The following is a 19,754-nucleotide window of genomic DNA, read 5'->3' as shown; positions in this document are numbered from 1 at the left end:
ACACGCGAGTGCCCTCTCTCGCTCACTCATGTGTGCGCAGTATGGAGCCGCCTGTCTTCGGGAGGACTCAGCTCCCGAAGATCTCCGCGGTGGGGGTTCCAAACAGAGGAGTTGCCGCTGCAACAAGGGGACCAGGAGATGAGAGGGAAGGCTCTATAGGACCCAGAGCCTTCCCTCTCCTTAGGTAAGTATCTGGTTTGTTTATTTATTTATTTTACATGATTCCCAATTGCTTTAAGTCCAAGAGCCCACTTTTTAATGAATACAATCAAAGAAAAACTTGAACTATTTCTTTAAATAGCGGAAACATGCATTTTATTCCTAGCCAATGCAATGAAAATCGCAAAGCAAAATTGCATACATATGAATACAAATCACACATAAAACACAGATAATCACGTGCTGCAAAAGTGCAAAAATTGCAATCAGATTGTAACTGTGTTCTACCAAGGAAAACAACCCTTAATTAATCTGTGTTATAAGATATGTGTGTGATGGAGCAGACATTGGTCTCCATCCCATAGATTCCCTGTGTTACAAGCAGCTGTTGTCTCATAGGCTGTATCAAGCCAAGAGGCTTAATATCTAAAATCATTTGTTGTAACATTTGTATTTGTATGCACACGGAATAAAAAAAAGACTCACATGTGTCTCTACATCTCCACCAATGATCTTGCTGTTTGCCAGATACTGTTCTAAAGCCCCAACCAGCAGGGTATCAAAAGCTTCCACAAATGGAGCGAGACCTAAAGAGTATAGAAAAGGGATTGAAAGATGTGGAACATAAAATACAAACACACCTAAATCAAATTTAATATATATTCAATATATGTCTGACCAACGTTTGCCTTTAAAGCAGCAGTGATACAGACAAACCGTACAGGATTTTCTAGGCATTTGGTCCAATGCATGATCAAAATAATTATACCAAATGGATTCTAATGATCAACAAAACAACACGCAGATTAAACATAGCAAATAAATAAAACAGAATAAGCTGAGTAGGAGGAATAAAACTGGGTGAGGAAAAGCCATATGCTTCCTCAATTTACACTGCCAGCACATATAAACCCTATGATTCCTCAGTTTACACTGCCAGCACATATAAACCCTATGATTCCTCAGTTTAAGCAAGAAGTTTTGAATCAGGATGATACCATTTATTGGCTAACTTAGAGATGAATAAACAGTGAGCTTTCGACTTATAAAAAGCCTTCGTCGGACTGGTTCCTGACCAGAACTGAAAAACACAGCTTATATACACTGACATACAGAGGAGAAACATTCTTTAGCAAACATAAATGTAATTAGATGCCTTAACTGTTACTGAGGAGGCTTTCCCAGGCATCCTATCTAAATTGATAAGATCAATAGAATCCTCAACATGACATAAAGCAGACTCTGGTGATGAAGAGACATCGTAAATTCCGAATTCAAATGGTAACTGGCCTGGTTACATGCACCATTAATTCTAAGCTTAAGAGAATTGTGGCATTTAAAGCCAGCACCTGAAAGCAAATAAAATGAATAGTGACAGTGAATTCCATCTTACACAGCATATGGCACAAAAATTAATGAAAAGATAGAAAAATTAAAATTAAAAGAACTGTGGCATTTAAAACCCATCGTACCAGCACAAGAAGTTGGAGTCCTTGTTTAAACCATCTTCTACAGTTTTGAACCAATGTATAAACTTAGTTTCTTGTGTTAGTCTCATGTTTCCCGATTTGAAGCCACCCATTAATACAGTGACGCGAAAATCGCTTAAACTTTGTCCAGGTAAACAAAAGTGTGTTGGTATTGGGAGATCAATATAATTTGTAATATCCTTTTTCCTGCTGTTAATAGTGGATCTGTGGTGTGTCATGCGATCCCGCAGTGGTTGACTTGTTTCTCCCACATAAATTCTTTTAGGGCATTTTGCAGCGTGGAAAATGCCTTCACCATGCTGTGCATCTGTTGCTGGTTGGGCAGGCAACTGATACATTTTAACTGATCGGTTGTTCTGCTCTTTTTCTTTCAGTTGCCACCACAATGAACACAAAAATGCTGTAGCCAGTGCATTGTGAAAAAGCTTTCAGTTAAAAAGCATAGATATTGTCTGACCATTAGAAAAACACAGAAAATTTCTTTCATCAGTTAACCATTGTGTTACAGCTGACAGCAACTGATTCAGTCTAAATTAGCTCTTGTGCTTTTTGCACATTGCGTTGCAACACAAGGGTGCCAAAAAAATTGCATATTGCGTGTGTAGTGAATACAGTACACTGAAATTATGCTTCACTGACACTGCAAACACATACATTGGCAGGTAGATGCAATGCATGCTGCACATTATTCCAATGAAACTGGTGCACCCATGTCATCTTTAAGATCTCTTGTTGTCTGACACAAGCTTTAAAATAACCCAACACTTCATCCCCCCCCCCCCCCCCCCCGTACTCAGACATAGACATACAGGGACAGTTCTATACATTTTGCTGCCTGAGTCAAACTTGTGAGGATGCGTCCCCACCCCAATTTGGAATGATCGCACAGCACTGAAAAAAAAAATCACCCTCAGTATAGGTAGGTAGGTAGCCAGGTATTGTTGCCCCCATTATAAGTAGCTAGTATAGTTGCCCCAATATAGCTAGTATAGTTTCCACAGTATAGCTAGTGTAGTTGCCCAAGTACAGCTTGTATATTTGCCCCACTATAAGTAATATATTTGCCCCAATATAGCTAGTATATTTGCCCCAATATAGCTAGTATAGTTGCCTCAGTATAGCTAGAACAGTTGCTGCAGTATAGGTAATATAGTTGCCCCAGTATAGCTAGTATAGTTGTCCCAGCATAGCTAGTCTAGTTTCCCCAGTATAGTTGCCGCAGTAGTATAGGTGGTATAGTTGCCCCAGCATAGTTAGTATAGTTGCCCCAGTATAGCTAGTATAGTTGCCGCGGTATAGATAGTATATTGCTCCCCCTTCCCTCCCCGTGGCCGCCGCTCTGTTACCTTGTGAGCTGGCAGCCGCTTTCTTCATCCTGGCTCGTCAGCAGACCCCTTTCCTTCGTCATAGAAAATGTCTTCAGTCACAGCAGCACGACCCAGGTGCTGTGCAGAGGAAACAGAATAGCAGCTCCCCTGGTAATGGCAATATACAGAAAGTACTTACTTCCCGTATATCACCGCTGAAGGGAACTGCTAATCTGTTTCCAATGCAAAGCAGCCTGGTCACACCGCTGTGACTGAAGATGTCTTCTATGACGGAGGAGAAGGAGTCGTACAAACATAGAGGAAGCAGCGTACAGCTCACAAGGTAACAGAGTGGCGGCTGTGGAGAGGAAGGAAGGGGGGAGCAGACACTGGTAGACACTATACTACCTATACCTTTTGTCTGCAGGGGGGGGGAGGCAGGCAGGATATGCCGCCCTAGGGCCCATTCCACCTGAGGAAGCTGCCTCACCTGGTGTGTCATGGGCCACCCGGCCCTGTAGACATACTTTACTGAGGATGGTGTGAGTGTGCCTGTGTGCCTCAAATACTACTTTTAATGTCTGCCATTTGCAGCCTCTAATGTCTGTCAGGGAGTAAACTTCAATAGCCTGGCTCTGTGTTCTATCACCGCAATTGCACTTCTGTCACCACTAAACTCAGCTGTCATTAGCTCTGTGCGCCGTTCAGGAACCAATTTCATTGGTTCCTGACCCTATGATCACTCTGAGCCAGTCACAGTATTCACAAAGGAAAAGTAAAAAGGGCTCAGATCTTGCTGTCTGGAAGAAGTTTCAGACCAGTCCTTGCCTCTGCATAAATTTTGCAGCAGGATATTACATTTGTACAGTAACTCTCTACACATTACCTCCATTGATGCCATTCACAACATCATTTTCTGCTGATTTGGAAAAGCTGGATGAAGACAGGGCTGTCTCAAAACGAATAACAGCTTTCTCTAGCCTGTCCATCAATCCCTGCACGTCTGCCATCTTGCACACCTGAATAGGAAACACAAACACATTAGTATTTTCCACTAGAAAAAGTAACATCTCAAACTATACAACACATTATTAATGGCATCAAATAGACTGAAAATATCTTTCATAGTAAGTATAAAATATATTTTTTGTTTTAGAGATAATGGAGAAGTGTCTGGACCTGCCGTTATGTGAAAAAGTCTACACTCCTTGGCCCATATGCAATTAACTTTTTCTCCTGAGTTTTCTCCTAGGAGATCATTTTTTTTAAAATAACTTTTCAGCTTTTTGCAACTAAAAAAGTACCAAGAAGTAAGTGAAAAAGTACTGCCAACAAACATTATTTTGAGTATTTTCTTGCTTGCTGGTGGTGTAAAGTGATGTAAAAGGCATTTTATTGACAATTTTGAAAATCTCACCTTGGAGAAAACGAACGAGAAAATGTTAATTGCAAATGGTCCCATGTGTGAAGTGTTTCTTTTAGAAAGGTTAAGTAATTGAAAAGAAAACTATGAAAAAATAATTTTAAAACAATTGTTCAAAATAAATAAATAAATAAATAAAAAAAACAGATAAAACTTTCTTTATCTGGAAAAAGTAAGTACTCCCTTGGCTCAACTATCTGCAATTTGTATATCCTCCCCTTTTTTGTGTGTGGGTTTCCTCATACAGCCCAAAAACATACAGATAAGTTAACTGGCTTCCTCCTAAAATTGGCTTTACTTCCTACCATAGACATATGAATATATGATAGGGATTAGATTGTGAGCCCCTTTGAGGGACAGTTAGTGACAAGACTTTATATTGTGTAAAGCACTGCGGAAGATGTAAGCGCTATAAAAATACTAAATAACAGTAACAACAAGACTTTGCTTATTATATAGGAGCCTTAATATTGCCTTATATAAACAATAAGTGTGTAAGTAATTCCCCAGACAATTATTTTGTCTTTACTCTTATAAAGAATAAAGATACAGTTCTTCAATATTGTCTAAGAGAATACATTAGCAATTATAAAGATATAAGTACTTGTTATAAAGAACAAGTATCTCAATATTGCTTTGGAGTTACTTTGCTTATTATAAAGCGTAGACAGGCCCATATGCAATTCACTTTTTCTCCTGAGTTTTCTCTTAGGTGATATTTTTACAACTTGTCCTAAAATGCCTTTTAGGACAATTTACCAACAAGCAAGAAAATACTCAAAATAAATGTGATAGTACCTTTTCACCAACTTCTGAGTACTTTTTTTAATGGTAAAATGCTGAAAATTTAGTTTAAAGACAAGATGAAAATTATCTCCTAGGAGATAACTCAGGTGAAAAAAATAATTGCATATGGGCCATCGGTATTTAATACCATTTAAAAAAATAACTGAGAATTAATATTGTATGCTTATAGCCAACGAGAAACTGAAATTTGGAGCAAAATTTGGAGCACTTTCCTCACAAGTGTGCCGTAAAAAAATCTTTTGTGTTGTGTGTCCCTTAGTGGCCTGTATTCCAGCAAAAGGAGTCTGATTTTATTCGTAAGTGTGAAGTAATGGTGAATTCTTTTACAATCACTTGTTCTGCTGTGTGATACACACTTTTCAGTAAAAGAATGTTAAGTCAGCTAGATGTCTACATTAAAATAAGACACCTGGATCAAATAGGCTTCAAAATGAGTCCTAGAACTGATCTCAATGATCTGTGTGCTGACCTAGGTTTCATTACACACAATAAAGGCTGCCCAGCTGAATTATGAACATCCACCACAATAAATGGCCCTGGAAGCATGTGTGTCCTCTAAGGGCATAAGGGAATGATTTGCACAGTTCTGCCTTCTTTTACTCAAGCAATGCTCATGGTTGTACTTATATGTTAAGTGAACAATTGCAAATATCTTCTATTTTACAAACAATCCTGCAATCCTCACAATTCAAACTATGAAAACAGTGGTGAGTTTTCTGGATGCACATGAAGATCCCTAATGCTTTGTCTACTGGAGTGCATAGGTCAGACTCATACAGCTGTCCATAAACAAACCCCCTTGCGTTAGAAGTCAGCTCTTGTCTAGCAGAATATATAGTTGGGTGGTAATGTGACAGGTGGACAGGCTCTTGCTCTTGTTCACAACCACAGGGAGCCTGCTGAACGTATACAAAGAAGACACTCTGACTCTGGTGGTCCAAGCCGGATGAGCACCTACTTATGTTTTCATTAGCTACTATGAAAGCTTTTAGACTGCAAACTGTTTTCACAAGTCATTAGCTCCACCAACAGACACACCACACTGCACTCTAACAAGGTTGACAGTTCATTACTGTAGCAGTTTAAAGAGGAACTCCAGTGAAAATAATTTAATATAAAAAGGTGCTTAATTTTTACAATAATTATGTATACATGATTTAGTCAGAGTTTGCTCATTGTAAAATCTTTCCTCTCCCAGATTCACATTCTGACATTTATTACATGGTGACATTGTTACTGTGGGCAGATTATGTAGCTGTTCTGGCTTTAACAGACAGCTATAAACAGCCATTTCCTGTGTGTGTCATTGTTACATTGTGGCAGTTTGCCCAGAGTACCGTATGGTACCAGAGCCTCTTGTGGGAGGGGTTTCAGCACAAAATCAGTCATACAGCGCCCCCTGATGGTCTGTTTGTAAAAATCATTATATTTTTCATGTAAAAGTGGGTATCAGCTACTGATTGGGATAAAGTTCAATTCTTGGTCGGAGTTTCTCTTTAAGTGCTAGTAACCTACATCACTCCTGTGTGCTGTGGTTAGCCTAAATTATGTCTAGATTCCTGAAACAAATTCTAACTTCTGTGAGCCTGTGAGGAAATAAATAAGGGAGCTGCCATTACCTGATTTTGAAGGTGCATATTTCAGGGTTCGTAACCTGTCCTTAGTTTCACTACCTACTGAGTCAATTGCATAGAACAAAAATGCAGCAAATGAAATCTGAAGCTGATAACCCTGTAAATAATTCAGCAATGGCAACCTCTCAGGTGCACTTTAACTGAAGGGAAAAAAATAACTACTGAACTCTGCTGTAAGCAATTATTTGTGTTTGGTGCCACCAGTGTTCTTTTCGGAAATTACTATTCTGTGAGAGAGGAACATATAGGTATTTATTGCGAAGGTCCTTTCAGGCTAGAGATCACTGGAGATCATAAGACATCCTGCAAACCTAGACTGTAGTTATCCAAAACTATCTGCTCATGGGGGAAATGTTTGCAGCCCTTTTCTGGAATATATCAGAACATAACAAAGGTTGCTGAAAGGTTAGTGAGTTTATAATATTGAAGTCATACGTCTCTGTGTCTATGGAAAGCTCAACAAGATCATAGTAAATCTAGTCAGTATCAGGTGTACTGAGTGATATTGTCATGCACACTCGTAAGCATACTACTGATCCTCCTTATTGCTCTATTGTTAGAACGTCAAAGGCTCCATTGACCATTTTTAGTAACATTGTATCCTATTGTATCAATTTTTTTCTTACTTTATCAAAGCTGTGAAAGTAAATGGCAGCAGTTTCCTGAACTCAGTTCATGAAATTCATTATGTACCGGATGATCTCTAATGTGATACAAACTCTAATATGATACATTTCTCAGACAATAACACTCTGTTTCAATGAGTCACATGAACATTCTTGTAATATTCTATATTCTGCTTTATTGCATGGCACACTGATTGCAAATATTCACCATTGAAGAACTTTTATACCAACACAAAGCGTAAAACTATCAATTTAATGATTTCATTTAAAAAGTGGCAGCATATTACACTGTGTTGTACATTATATCTAGAGAGTATATTAAAAAATCAGACCTGTATAGTACATACGGTACCCAAAAGAGCTTACAGCTTCAGAATTTATTTTTACCAGAAAAAAAAACATGCATTTATATGTTGTAGAAAGGAGGGGAATGTGTGCAAAAGGTGCACTGGTATATGGAACGGCATAGCACCAGATACAGCTGGGAATATCAGACTCAATACTGAATTAAAATAAATTACCGTAACCAACAGTATTCAATGCCAGGCAGTAGCAGCCAAAGAAAATAAAATTCTGGTTTGCATAAAACAGGAAATAAAAGTGAGATGCTAGTTTATTACTGTCTCTGTATAAATACAGTAAGATCCAAAGGTAATTCTGATCAGTTACTCTCAACATCAAAACTGCTCTCAGAATTTGCCTTCTAGGTTCATTCTTGGGTTTAGTTGGGGTTTGGGGATAAAAGTGTCCTATACCTTAGATGTTTCAGGGTGGCTCATTTAACCACAGGAAGAAAAATTCATTATTTGCATGGGTCCACTTACTGTCCTCAAATAAAGCTTTAACACAATGTTTTGGACTGGCATTTGGAGGCTGCCCTATTTAATTACATTAAGAAGTCAGTGTTATAATTACAAGATTTAGAATAGAGTTTTGGTAGAAATTTAGTTAAAGGGGCCCTGGAACAAACACTGGTAATGTAATTTGAACTTCCCTGGGGCTTCCTCCAAACCCCCATAGCCCACGAGGCCCTTTGGCATCCTCTGGGTCCCCTAAGTTCTCCTGCTGGCGGCTCCGGTAGCGTACGACTTTCGCCGGGAATTATGCACAACTGCGTATGCGCAGTCTGTCCGTGCGCCTGACTCGATCACGCGCCAGTCGCCATAAGCATTCTGCACAAGCACAGTGCATTAGTTTGAGAACCACACATGCGCAGAATGGTCAGGTCACTGGGCGCATGATCGAGCCAGGCATGCGGATGGGCCCATGCATGCGCAGTTGCACACGACTGCTGGCGACGTCATGCACTACCGGAGCCACCAGCAGGAGAACAGAGGGCACTGAGGGACCCCACAGGCTACGGGGGGCTGGAGAAAGCCCCAGGTAAGTTTAAATTCCATTTCTGGCATCTGTTCAGGGTCCCTTTAACTGTCAAAAAAGGAGAGCATCAGATATTGCAATCTGGTTTATTTCCTTTTTAAAAGTAAGGTCTAATGTCTTCAAATAATAATTACTAGTGTTTGATGTGTGGCCTAACATGCAATATCTTCTACCACGAAGGCACAGGCGTCACATCACTGAAGGAAGCACAGATGGCTAGAGGAAGCAAACGTGTTAGTTCCATAACTACATTTGTCAGTGAAATTATTTTCCTCCTCTAAAGCTATTTTTATATTTGGAAAAATCGTAATACAATAGTATCTGTATAAAACGAGCTTATCTCTAATTTCTGTTAATTAAATCCTGGGAGCTGTGCTAGGACAAGGAAAGCAGGCAGATATGTTGGCATCCCTCCTCTGCATCCTTATGTCTCCAAGCTGTCATTTTTACTGTACTACATGGATTTCTGCCACCAGGCAAGCACTATAATCATTTTCACGTCAATCTCTGCTTTTTTTCTGAAGGTACTGCATTATGCTGCACTGCATTCAGCGTTCATTCCCATACACCATTAAAGGTAATCACCTTTTTCTAAAGTGCTGCGTGTGTCATGTAATTATATGTTGCTAACAAGTAAACTCATTATGCAGGGTATAGCACAGAACACGGACCGGTTCAGGAAGCATTATAATCAGGGAATTCTAAATTTTTTTGTTGAAAAGCATAAAAGAAATGACTAATTCAGAATTATAGGCACCGTGCTGTGTATGGTTAGGGATTATTGTCTGGGAGACTGAACCGGATCACCCACACATGTGTATAAAAATAATTTTCTAAATCTTTTGTTCATATTCACAAGACTCCTGCATGTGTTCCAATGGACAGGATAATTGGCAGGTCTCCTGCAGTCAGTGCTTGTTGGAACTGCACAGTTAAGTAATTTAAAGGGCCATAAAATGCAAACTCATGGGGTCACATGCTAGATGTGTTTGCATGAGAAACTGCTGCAGTTTTCCTCTATACACTGTTACAGATTGCCTCAGGACAGTTCCTCAGATTTCCTCTGAACACTGCCACATATTTCCTTTGGACAATGCTGCAGATTTCTTCAGGACAATGCTACAGATTTTCTCTGGACAATGCTGCAGATTTTCTCAGGACATCTCTGCAGATTTCCTCAGGACAATGCTGCAGATTTTCTCAGAACACCTCTGCAGATTTCCTCAGGACAATGCTGCAGATTTCCTCAGGACAATACTGCAGATTTCCTCAGGACAAAAGGTTGCAGACTTCCTCAGGACAAATGCTGCAGATTTCCTCAAGACAATACTGCAGATTTCCTCAGGACAAAAGGTTGCAGACTTCCTCAGGACAAATGCTGCAGATTTCCTCAAGACAAATGCTGCAGATTTCCTCAGGACAAATGCTGCAGATTCCCTCGGGACAATGTTGCAGATACCCTCAGGAGAATGCTGCAAATTTCCTCAAGACAATGCTGCAGATTTTCTCAGGACAATGATGAAGATTTCCTCAGGACAATGCTGCAGATTTCCTCAGGACAATGCTGTAGATATCCTCAGGACAACACTGCAGATTTCCTCAGGACAATGCTTTAGATTTCCTCAAGACAATGCTGCAGATTTATTCAGGACACTTCTGCAAATTTCCTCAGGACAATGCTGTAGATTTCCTCAGGATAATGCTTTAGAGATCCTCGGGCCAGCACTGAAGATTTCCTAAGGACAATGTTGAAGAATTCCTAAGAACAATGCTGCAGATTTCCTCAGGACAATGTTGCAGATTTCCTCAGGACAATGTTGAAGATTTCCTCAGGACAATTGTTGCAGATTTCCTCAGGACAATGTTGCAGATTTCCTCAGGACAATGTTGCAGATTGCCTCAGGACATCATTGTAGATTTCCTCAGGATGATACTGCAGATTTCCTTAAGACAGCACTGCATATTTCATCAAGACTACACTGCAGATTTCCTCAGAAAGCATTATTCGCCAAGTACAATGGTTGTCGTATCCGGAATTGGATGCGGTACAAATGGCATTGGTAACAGAACTAGAGATGGCCCGAACGGTTCGCCGGCGAACTTCGGTGGTTCGTGTTCGCAGTGAACCAGGATTTTTTTTTCAAAAAAGTTTGGTTCGCATTTTTCCCATAGACTTTAATGCCCGGCCGACTTTAGCGGTTAATAGCAAAGTCCCAAATTTGCAGGGTATGTAGAGGAGGGCACTGGCTACAAGAGGACATTTTTTTTTTTTTTTCAAAAAGACCTTATAGATTTTGAGAAAATCGATTTTAAAGTTTCAATGTAAATTCTCCTTCTGACTGTGATGATCCGCTCAGCTGGCTGCACAGGCAGACAGCTGTTTGTCCATTCCTCTTGTCTGTGGGCTGCAGGTCTCTGGAACAGAGACCTGTCTTTCCATTGCAAGTTTCTGGTCTGTTCTCTTGCTGGGGAATTTGCATACATTCGTTATGCAAATCCCCTACCTGCCTTCTTTGATGACTGGCACTATAAGAGCTTTATGTTTCCCAGAAGGCTTTGCTGGTCATTTCCCTTCCATGGTCTGTTCCTGATGGACACTGCTGGAGTGTCAGCCGTTGCTATCTAGTATAGTTATTCCTGGGGGTTGCTTTAGGCTCCCCTTCTAGCCCAGTCAGGTTGTATTATCTGTTTGTTTGTTCTGTTGCCATTGTCCTGTCCCAACGGTGGTCGACAGGAAATGGTTCTGATCTCTGTTCTTGGAGTATAGCTGGTGCAGCGGTTGCTACCAGCTATCTCTTCTGTTCTGTCTCCTGGGATCGCGCTAGCTACTTTTCGCTAGCGCTGGGGATCCTTCTGTTCTGTCTTCTGGGATCGCGCTAGCCACTTTTCGCTAGCGCTGGGGATCCTTCTGTTCTGTCTCCTGGGATCGCGCTAGCTACTTTTCGCTAGCGCTGGGGATCCTTCTGTTCTGTCTTCTGGGATCGCGCTAGCCACTTTTGGCTAGCGCTGGGGATCCTTCTGTTCTGCTACTCTGTACCTGGACAACGCTAGCCACTTTTCGCTAGTGCTGTGGATCCTATCTCTCGCTTGTCCCTGTTTTCGTGTGTCTGTCTTGTCTGCTACGCTTGCTGAAGGCTCGATGAGGTAACCGTTAAGCAAGCGCTCGCGTCCTCTGTTTCTTGTTTGTCTGTTAATGGTTAGTTAGGCGTGCTTGTCTCTATTGTGCTTATCACGTGGAGACCGCGCATAACCGCGTGCACTGTTGCGAATGAGTGCGGTGTTCGCGGTTAGCTAGGATTTGTTATTTTCCGTATCTCCTTATTGTATTATTTGCTGTGCCTTTGCTACCCTCGTGCCCTGTTTTGCTCAGTCTTGTGTCTCTGTCGGCTATCGCCATTCTTGCGATTGCATTCCACCTTCGTTTCCGCCGTTGTGTGTTCACCGTCGCTGGGTGGCGACTAGTTTGGTGGACACACATTGGTTCTGTCCCTTTGCTCTGTTTCTTGTGGGCTATCCAGCCCTGCCTGATCGTACCTTGTCCTGGATCTGTACAATTCCCGTCTGGCATCTGTGGCTGTGCAGCGACTGTGTTCGCCTGCACTCCACAGCGCCATCTGCCGCAGGGAATTGCCCTCTGCGGGTGCATAGCACCTAGCCTGGGTGTCCTCAAATATACGCTTGTGGAGGAAATCCGCCGCGTCAGCGCACGTCTGGTGCGCTGACCGAGAATACGATTCCACAATCGTTACACTGACCGTGGGAAAATATACACCTGCCGAATTTAACGGTTAATAGCAAAGCCCCTTTAAAAGCTAGAAACACCAAAATTGCTGGGAATTTTAAGAAGAACAGTGGGAACAAGAGGAAACAAAATTTTTCAAAAAGACCTTATACTTTTTGAGAAAATCGATTTGAAAGTTTCAAAGAAAAAAGAGTCGATTCATTAAAAAAGAATGATTCATTAAAAAGATCCTGCTCATTCATGAGCCGTTAGTATAGTAGAGAATGCATCCTGAGCAGGACGTGAAGCTGCCGGCTCTGCTGTCTCTCCCCAAATGCTTGCACCTGTCAACCTCCACCTAGGCTGGCACCCAGTGCACCCATGGGTGCACTAGGTGCCAGCCTAGGTGAGGGTGATAGGTGAAGGCAGGTGGGGAGAGACAGCGGAGTCGGCAGCTATGCATCCCAAAGGACACATTCTCTGCTATGTGGGGGGCGTCGGAGATCTTCAAGCCAACTTAATTGAAGATTGCAACATAAGAGGAAACATTATTCGTTGGATCGTTTACCGAGGATATTGGCGTGGGAAATTTTTTTAAAGGTACAGGTAAGTATTTCTGGTTAATTAAGAAACTTAAAGGACTTTTTTCGTGGTTGTGTTTTTATTTCATTTAACCATTTGTGGAAATGGGTAAGGGGTACTTTTTACCCCTATACTCATTTCTCCTGGGAGGGGGGGTGCGCATCTGGGGACCCCTTCTTAAAGGGGACTCCCAGATGCCACCATGAACCCCCCCCAGGGAGTCGTCGCCCCACCTCCTCCTGGGGTATCCAGAGGTGGGGAAGAGCCCCTTGTCCATGGATTGGACAAGGGCTCCGGGGGGGGGAGGGGATTAGGCTTGGCCGCCCCTCCCCCCAAGAGTCCTCCTACACCATGGACCATGCGGGCTGGTATAGCTCAGGGTGCGAAGCCCCAGTCGGTCGGGGCTCCGCATTCTGGCTACCCCAGCCTGCATGGGGGACAAGGGGTTACAGAGGCTCGGGAGGGGGGACCCCATGTCATTTTTTTTTCAGACTTCCCACACTCAGCACATAAAAGTTATATACAGTGGGTTGCAAAAGTATTCGGCCCTCTTGAAGTTTTCCACATTTTGTCATATTACTGCCACAAACATGAATCAATTTTATTGGAATTCAACGTGAAAGACCAATACAAAGTGGTGTACACGTGAGAAGTGGAACGAAAATCATACATTATTGTAAAAACATTTTTTACCAATAAATAACTGCAAAGTGGTGTGTGCATAATTATTCAGCCCCCTTTAAACTGAGTGCAGTCAGTTGCCTATAGACATTGCCTGATGAGTGCTAATGACTAAATAGAGTGCACCTGTGTGCAATCTAATGTCAGTTCAAATACAGCTGCTCTGTGAGGGCCTCAGAGGTTGTCTAAGAGAATATTGGGAGCAACAACACCGTGAACTCCAAAGAGCACACAAGACAGGTCAGGGATCAAGTTATTGAGAAATTTAAAGCAGGCTTAGGCTACAAAAATATTTCCAAAGCCTTGAACATCCCACGGAGCACTGTTCAAGCGATCATTCAGAAATGGAAGGAGTATGGCACAACTGTAAACCTACCAAGACAAGGCCATCCACCTAAACTCACAGGCCGAACAAGGAGAGCGCTGATCAGAAATGCAGTCAAGAGGCCCATGGTGACTCTGGACGAGCTGCAGAGATCTACAGCTCAGGTGGGAGACTCTGTCCATAGGACAACTATTAGTCACGCACTGTACAAAGTTGGCCTTTATGGAAGAGTGGCAAGAAGAAAGCCATTGTTAACAGAAAGCATAGGAAGTCCCATTTGCAGTTTGCCACAAGCCATGTGGGGGACACAGCAACCATGTGGAAGAAGGTGCTCTGGTCAGATGAGACCAAAATGGAACTTTTTGGTTGGCCAAAATGCAAAACGCTATGTGTGGCGGAAAACTAACACTGCACATCACTCTGAACACACCATCCCCACTGTCAAATATGGTGGTGGCAGCATCATTCTTCAGCAGGGACAGGGAAGCTGGTCAGAGTTAATGGGAAGATGGATGGAGCCAAATATAGGGCAAACTTGGAGAAAACCTCTTGGAGACAGCAAAAGACTTGAGACTGGGGCGGAGGTTCACCTTCCAGCAGGACAATGACCCTAAACATAAAGCCAGGGCAACAATGGAATGGTTTAAAACAAAACATATCTATGTGTTAGAATGGCCCAGTCAAAGTCCATATCTAAATCCAATCGAGAATCTGTGGGAAGATCTGAAAACTGCTGTTCACAAACGCTGTCCATCTAATGTGACTGAGCTGGAGCTGTTTTGCAAAGAATAATGGGCAAGGATTTCAGACTCTAGATGTGCAAAGCTGGTAGAGACATACCCTAAAAGACTGGCAGCTGTAATTGCAGCAAAAGGTGGTTCTACAAAGTATTGATTCAGGGGGCCGAATAATTACGCACACCCCACTTTGCAGTTATTTATTTGTAAAAAATGTTTGGAATGATGTATGATTTTCGATCCACTTCTCACATGTACACCACTTTGTATTGGTCTTTGTCGTAGAATTCCAATAAAACTGATGCATGTTTGTGGCAGTAATGTGACAAAATGTGGAAAACTTCAAGGGGGCCGAATACTTTTGCAACCCACTGTATATATATATATATATATATATATATATATATATATATATATATATATATATATATATATATATATATATATATATATATTTTATTTTTATTTTTTTATTATTTTCATTTATTTATTTATATATATTTTTTTTAATTTAAAGGACTTACGAGGCCACAAGTATGATAAAAGTTAAATACAATTTCATAATCCAGATCCTTGGAGGACGCCATCCGCGCCCTCCCGTTCTTTCCGCCATGGCACCCGCAGTAATACCGGCCCTGGTCGGGTCCCGACCCCTATTAGTGTGGGAAATTTTTTTAAAGGTACAGGTAAGTATTTCTGGTTAATTAAGAAACTTAAAGGACTTTTTCCGTGGTTGTTTTTTTATTCCATTTAACCCTTTGTGGAAATGGGTAAGGGGTACTTTGTACCCCTATACTCATTTCTCCTGGGAGGAGGAGGGGGGGGCATCTGGGGTCCCCTTCTTAAAGGGGACTCCCAGATGCCACCATGAACCCCCCCCCAGGAAGTCGTCGCCCCCACCTCCTCCTGGGGCACCGGAGGTGGGGAAGAGCCCCTTGTCCATGGATTGGACAAGGGCTCCGGGGTGGGGGGGTGGAAAGGGATTAGGCTTGGCCGCCCTCCCCCCCCCCCCCCCCGGAGCCCTCATATACCATGGACCATGCGGGCTGGTATAGCTCAGGGTGCGAAGCCCCAGTCGGTCGGGGCTCCGCATTCTGGCTATCCCAGCCTGCATGGGGGACAAGGGGTTACAGAGGCTCGGGAGGGGGGACCCCACATCATTTTTTTTTCAGATTTCCCACACTCAGCACATAAAAATAATATATATATATATATATATTTTTTTTTTTAATTTATTTAAAGGACTTACGAGGCCACAAGTATGAAAAAAGTTAAATACCATTTCATAATCCAGATCCATGGAGGACGCCATCCACGCCCTCCCGTTCATACCGGCCCCGGTCGGGGCCAGTATTACTGCGGGTGCCATGGCGGAACAAACGGGAGGATGGCGTCCTCCATGGATCTGGATTATGGTCAACAGCTCAGGACAATGCAGTAAATTTCCTCAGGAAAACACTGCAGATTTCTTCAGGACAACACTGCAGCTTTCCTCAAGACAATGCTGCCGATGTACTGCTGAAGACTTCCTTTTCAACAGTGCCACAGATTTCAACAGGACATGGCTGTGGGCTTTTTTTTTTTTATATACTGCCGCAGCTTTTCCCTGGACATTGCTGTAGATTTCCTGCACATTGCTGTAAAAGGCAAAGTCTCCCTGCTCACGGAGGGTTACATGTGCTTTTCCATGGCAGGACAGAAGCTTATGATGCAGTTTTCAGTCTTCTGCATAGCAATAGACAGGTGGCTGCATTGGACTTTTTATTCGAATTTTACTATAAAGAATTTTGAATTATAATCAACATAAAGTCCAATATAAATTAAACTGCCCACAGACATTAGAGAAAAACTGTTAAAAGCAGACCATTGATGTACACTATTTATGCACCTGGAATTTTACATCTATGAATGATTAGACTTTCAGATCTTCTGAGACACAGTTAGTGGCAGCATTATATACAGTGAAAGATATCAGCCCTATTTAAATACACAATTATAATAATCATAATAATAATAGGTGCCCTCTTAGCTGAGCTAACATAATGAGTGAGAACACTGCCATAGATTGGATTAGCACTAGCACTTTAAAAAGTGCTAGTGCTTTGGTGATTAGTGGGAATCGCCCTAGTTTGAATGGGCCCTTACTAGCGATAAGCAGTACAATGCTGACAAAAGTACTTTTGCAACATTCATGAAAGTACGCAACACTTTCAATATGTGGTCACTTTCGTAATACTGTTACTTTAGTGACAGCAGCAAAAGCGATATTTGAAACACATTGAAGATTGTTCATTCATGTGATTATAGCTCAGAAAATGGCCTTCTTAGCTCCAATCACCAGTATCCATTTCCCTCAGTAAATAAACAGGTTCCTGTGTCATTAAGCCTTTGTCATTTATCTGGAGAGAGTTAAACCTTGTACACACGCTAGATGGTTCTTGGCTGAGGTGGCTGATAATGGCCACCCTGGATGCGGCTTTCAGGTGCATGTGTGTATTAGGTGTGCATCATGTGAGTTGATGTTAAGCTACCCTATGGAGGAAAGGGTCATCTAGAAAAACACTGCAAGCACCAACATTTTTTTCCGGACACGAACATGCGCAATTTCCAGCTTTAGGTGGAAGCAGCCCAATTATATCACTGTCTTCATCGAAGGGCATTAGTAGCAAACAGTCCTGATCTCCTATACTCAACTACAAATGTGTCACTGACATGAGAGCATTGCTAAGTTATGGCAGCTGCAAAATATAAAAGATTCTGCTGTTTTATTTCCACCCACTTCAGACATTCTATAACACACTGCTCAGCCAGAGATGAACTAATATGAAAAATCCTGCTGTTTTATTTCCACCCACTTTAGGCATCTTGACACTACCCACCCATTCCTAAGAACATAAGACAGCCAGCACAGGGAGAAGAGACGTGAGGAGCATCAGCTAAGACCATGGGTGGGTTGGTGGAGGTGATTAAGTGTCTTGAGAGGCACCCAGATCATCCCTAAACAATGTTCAAAGACAGCACATTAAACATAAACAAGCTTTCAGTGTGTGATGCCACTGTAGGCGTGTTTCAATGATTTGGGTGCTGTGACAAGCTTATTCTCATCCGTGACTGCAAATGACACGTACAGCAATAGGGAAGTTTCAAATTCCATTACAGTCAATATGTTAAAAAGGAAGTGCAGTCTAGTATAACAAATAATGAAAACCTGCCTCCCAATTCTTATTCCCTAGTTATCCTAATTAGCTTTGTCACATGATAATTTTATCTGTCAAAAAATGCATTTCCCCATGCAGTTATTGCTGATAGCAGCCATTTTCATTTTATGTTATATCTCAATCTATATCTATATCGCAAACTCAAGTTTAGAGAGAGCTAGACATTTGAGGGTAAGGTAGGATTAGAACTATATACAGTATAAGGTTCAAAGCAAATGTGTACTGAGTTCTGCTCTGGGTTTGGAAGGAAAGATTCTGGATAATGATTGGTGTTGTAATTCTAGTGTTGGAGGATCCAGGAGAAGCCTGGAAGTCTGAGTGATAGACAGTGCTATTAGGCCCATGGAGGAGTGTAAACTCATAGAGGTGAGCCAGCAAGGCTGGTAAATGCAAAGGACTGAAGGATTTTGCTAGTGACCCTGGAGATAACCCGAGGTGAAGGATGGCACACAAGCAGAGTCCTTTCTGGACATTTGGCTGAAATAAAGCTCTTTTACTTTATATTTTAACCCTAAAAGACTCGCTGGCTGGTATGTTAGACCCTTCTATGGCATGATTACTACCAATTCAGCTGAACCATCACAAATTCAACCAGCAATATCACAATTGTATATACTGTACATATCTGACATGCTATATACCCCTTTTTGACAAAATATATGGTTATGGCTCTCTTCTTCATCTCAACAAATGGGGATGTATAACATTGTTGGGGACAGAACTCATAAAGTGAGGGAGGGTCATCTGTAACTTTTCTATGGTATCTTACTTATTTCTAGAGCAAACCAGAAACGCTTAATACCAGTATTTGGGAATTGTGCACAGCACCATATGTCCAAAATGAACAGAACTTTTAAAAATGTATCACCATCTGCAGTTTTGCATATCATTATACAAAAATGATTAGAATTAGATTTTAGCCTTCACTAAATTCAAATAAAAGAAACCACCTTGCAATACAGAAAAGTCAAAGTAGACACATGTTTTAATTGCTAGCTTTAATATTGACCCTGTCAGCCTCTCCCAACCTTCTCCTCCACAGGCTTCATTTACAGCTCTCCAGGATATAACAGAGTCCTGTGAGGAAACGTGGGTGGAATGGTTTGCAGTCCACACTAATAAAGGTCTGAGTACCAGGAGAGCTGTTTGATGTAGTAACTGTAGCTTAACCCGAAAAGCCCCTTCCTTCCCTTTCTAAAAATATGACATATTTTATGCCATTCTTCCCAATATAGATAATAAATGTAACAAAATTTTAACTTAAAAAGTAATAATTTTTAACAAAAAAAACTTTTTATAAATGGTACACCTCGCCAAGGCTTTTGGCAAGCTTCTTCCCACCCACCCAGCACAATGCTGGAGAAGCTGTGGTGACACAGGCACTCTATTCCACCTACTGTGGGAATGCCCAGCAATCAATTCTTTATGGCTGGATATTGAGCAACTGCTAACAAACATTACAGGCATAAAACTCAGGCTCACACCTGAATTAACCCTCTTTCTCATAAATATCTCAAAATACCACTGACTTTTACAAAAACAACAGCCCACTGCCCACATTATTTGCAAGACAGGCCTTATTAGTCAACTGGGCTTCACCTCAGATACCCTCCTTACACAACATTACCCAAATTACCCAATGTAACTTGGACATGGATTGTAGG

The 19,754-nt window shown here is 41.7% G+C and overlaps 1 protein-coding gene across 1 annotated transcript in view; it reads right to left on the bottom strand.

Moving 5' to 3' along the window:
• Window positions 1-19,754, bottom strand: part of CAP2 (cyclase associated actin cytoskeleton regulatory protein 2) — a 149,861-nt gene that overhangs the window by 114,010 nt on the left and 16,097 nt on the right. Inside the window, exons 2-3 of the mRNA XM_068236942.1 lie at window positions 3,843-3,975; window positions 646-746 (exon numbers count right to left, since the gene is read on the bottom strand). Coding sequence (XP_068093043.1) covers window positions 646-746; window positions 3,843-3,966 — 225 coding nt within the window. The 5' untranslated portion in view covers window positions 3,967-3,975. The remainder of the gene's footprint in view (window positions 1-645; window positions 747-3,842; window positions 3,976-19,754) is intronic.

This window comes from Hyperolius riggenbachi, chromosome 5 (assembly GCF_040937935.1).
Source record: "Hyperolius riggenbachi isolate aHypRig1 chromosome 5, aHypRig1.pri, whole genome shotgun sequence".
NCBI lineage: Eukaryota > Metazoa > Chordata > Amphibia > Anura > Hyperoliidae > Hyperolius > Hyperolius riggenbachi.
This window is presented reverse-complemented; position numbering and strand designations above follow the sequence as displayed.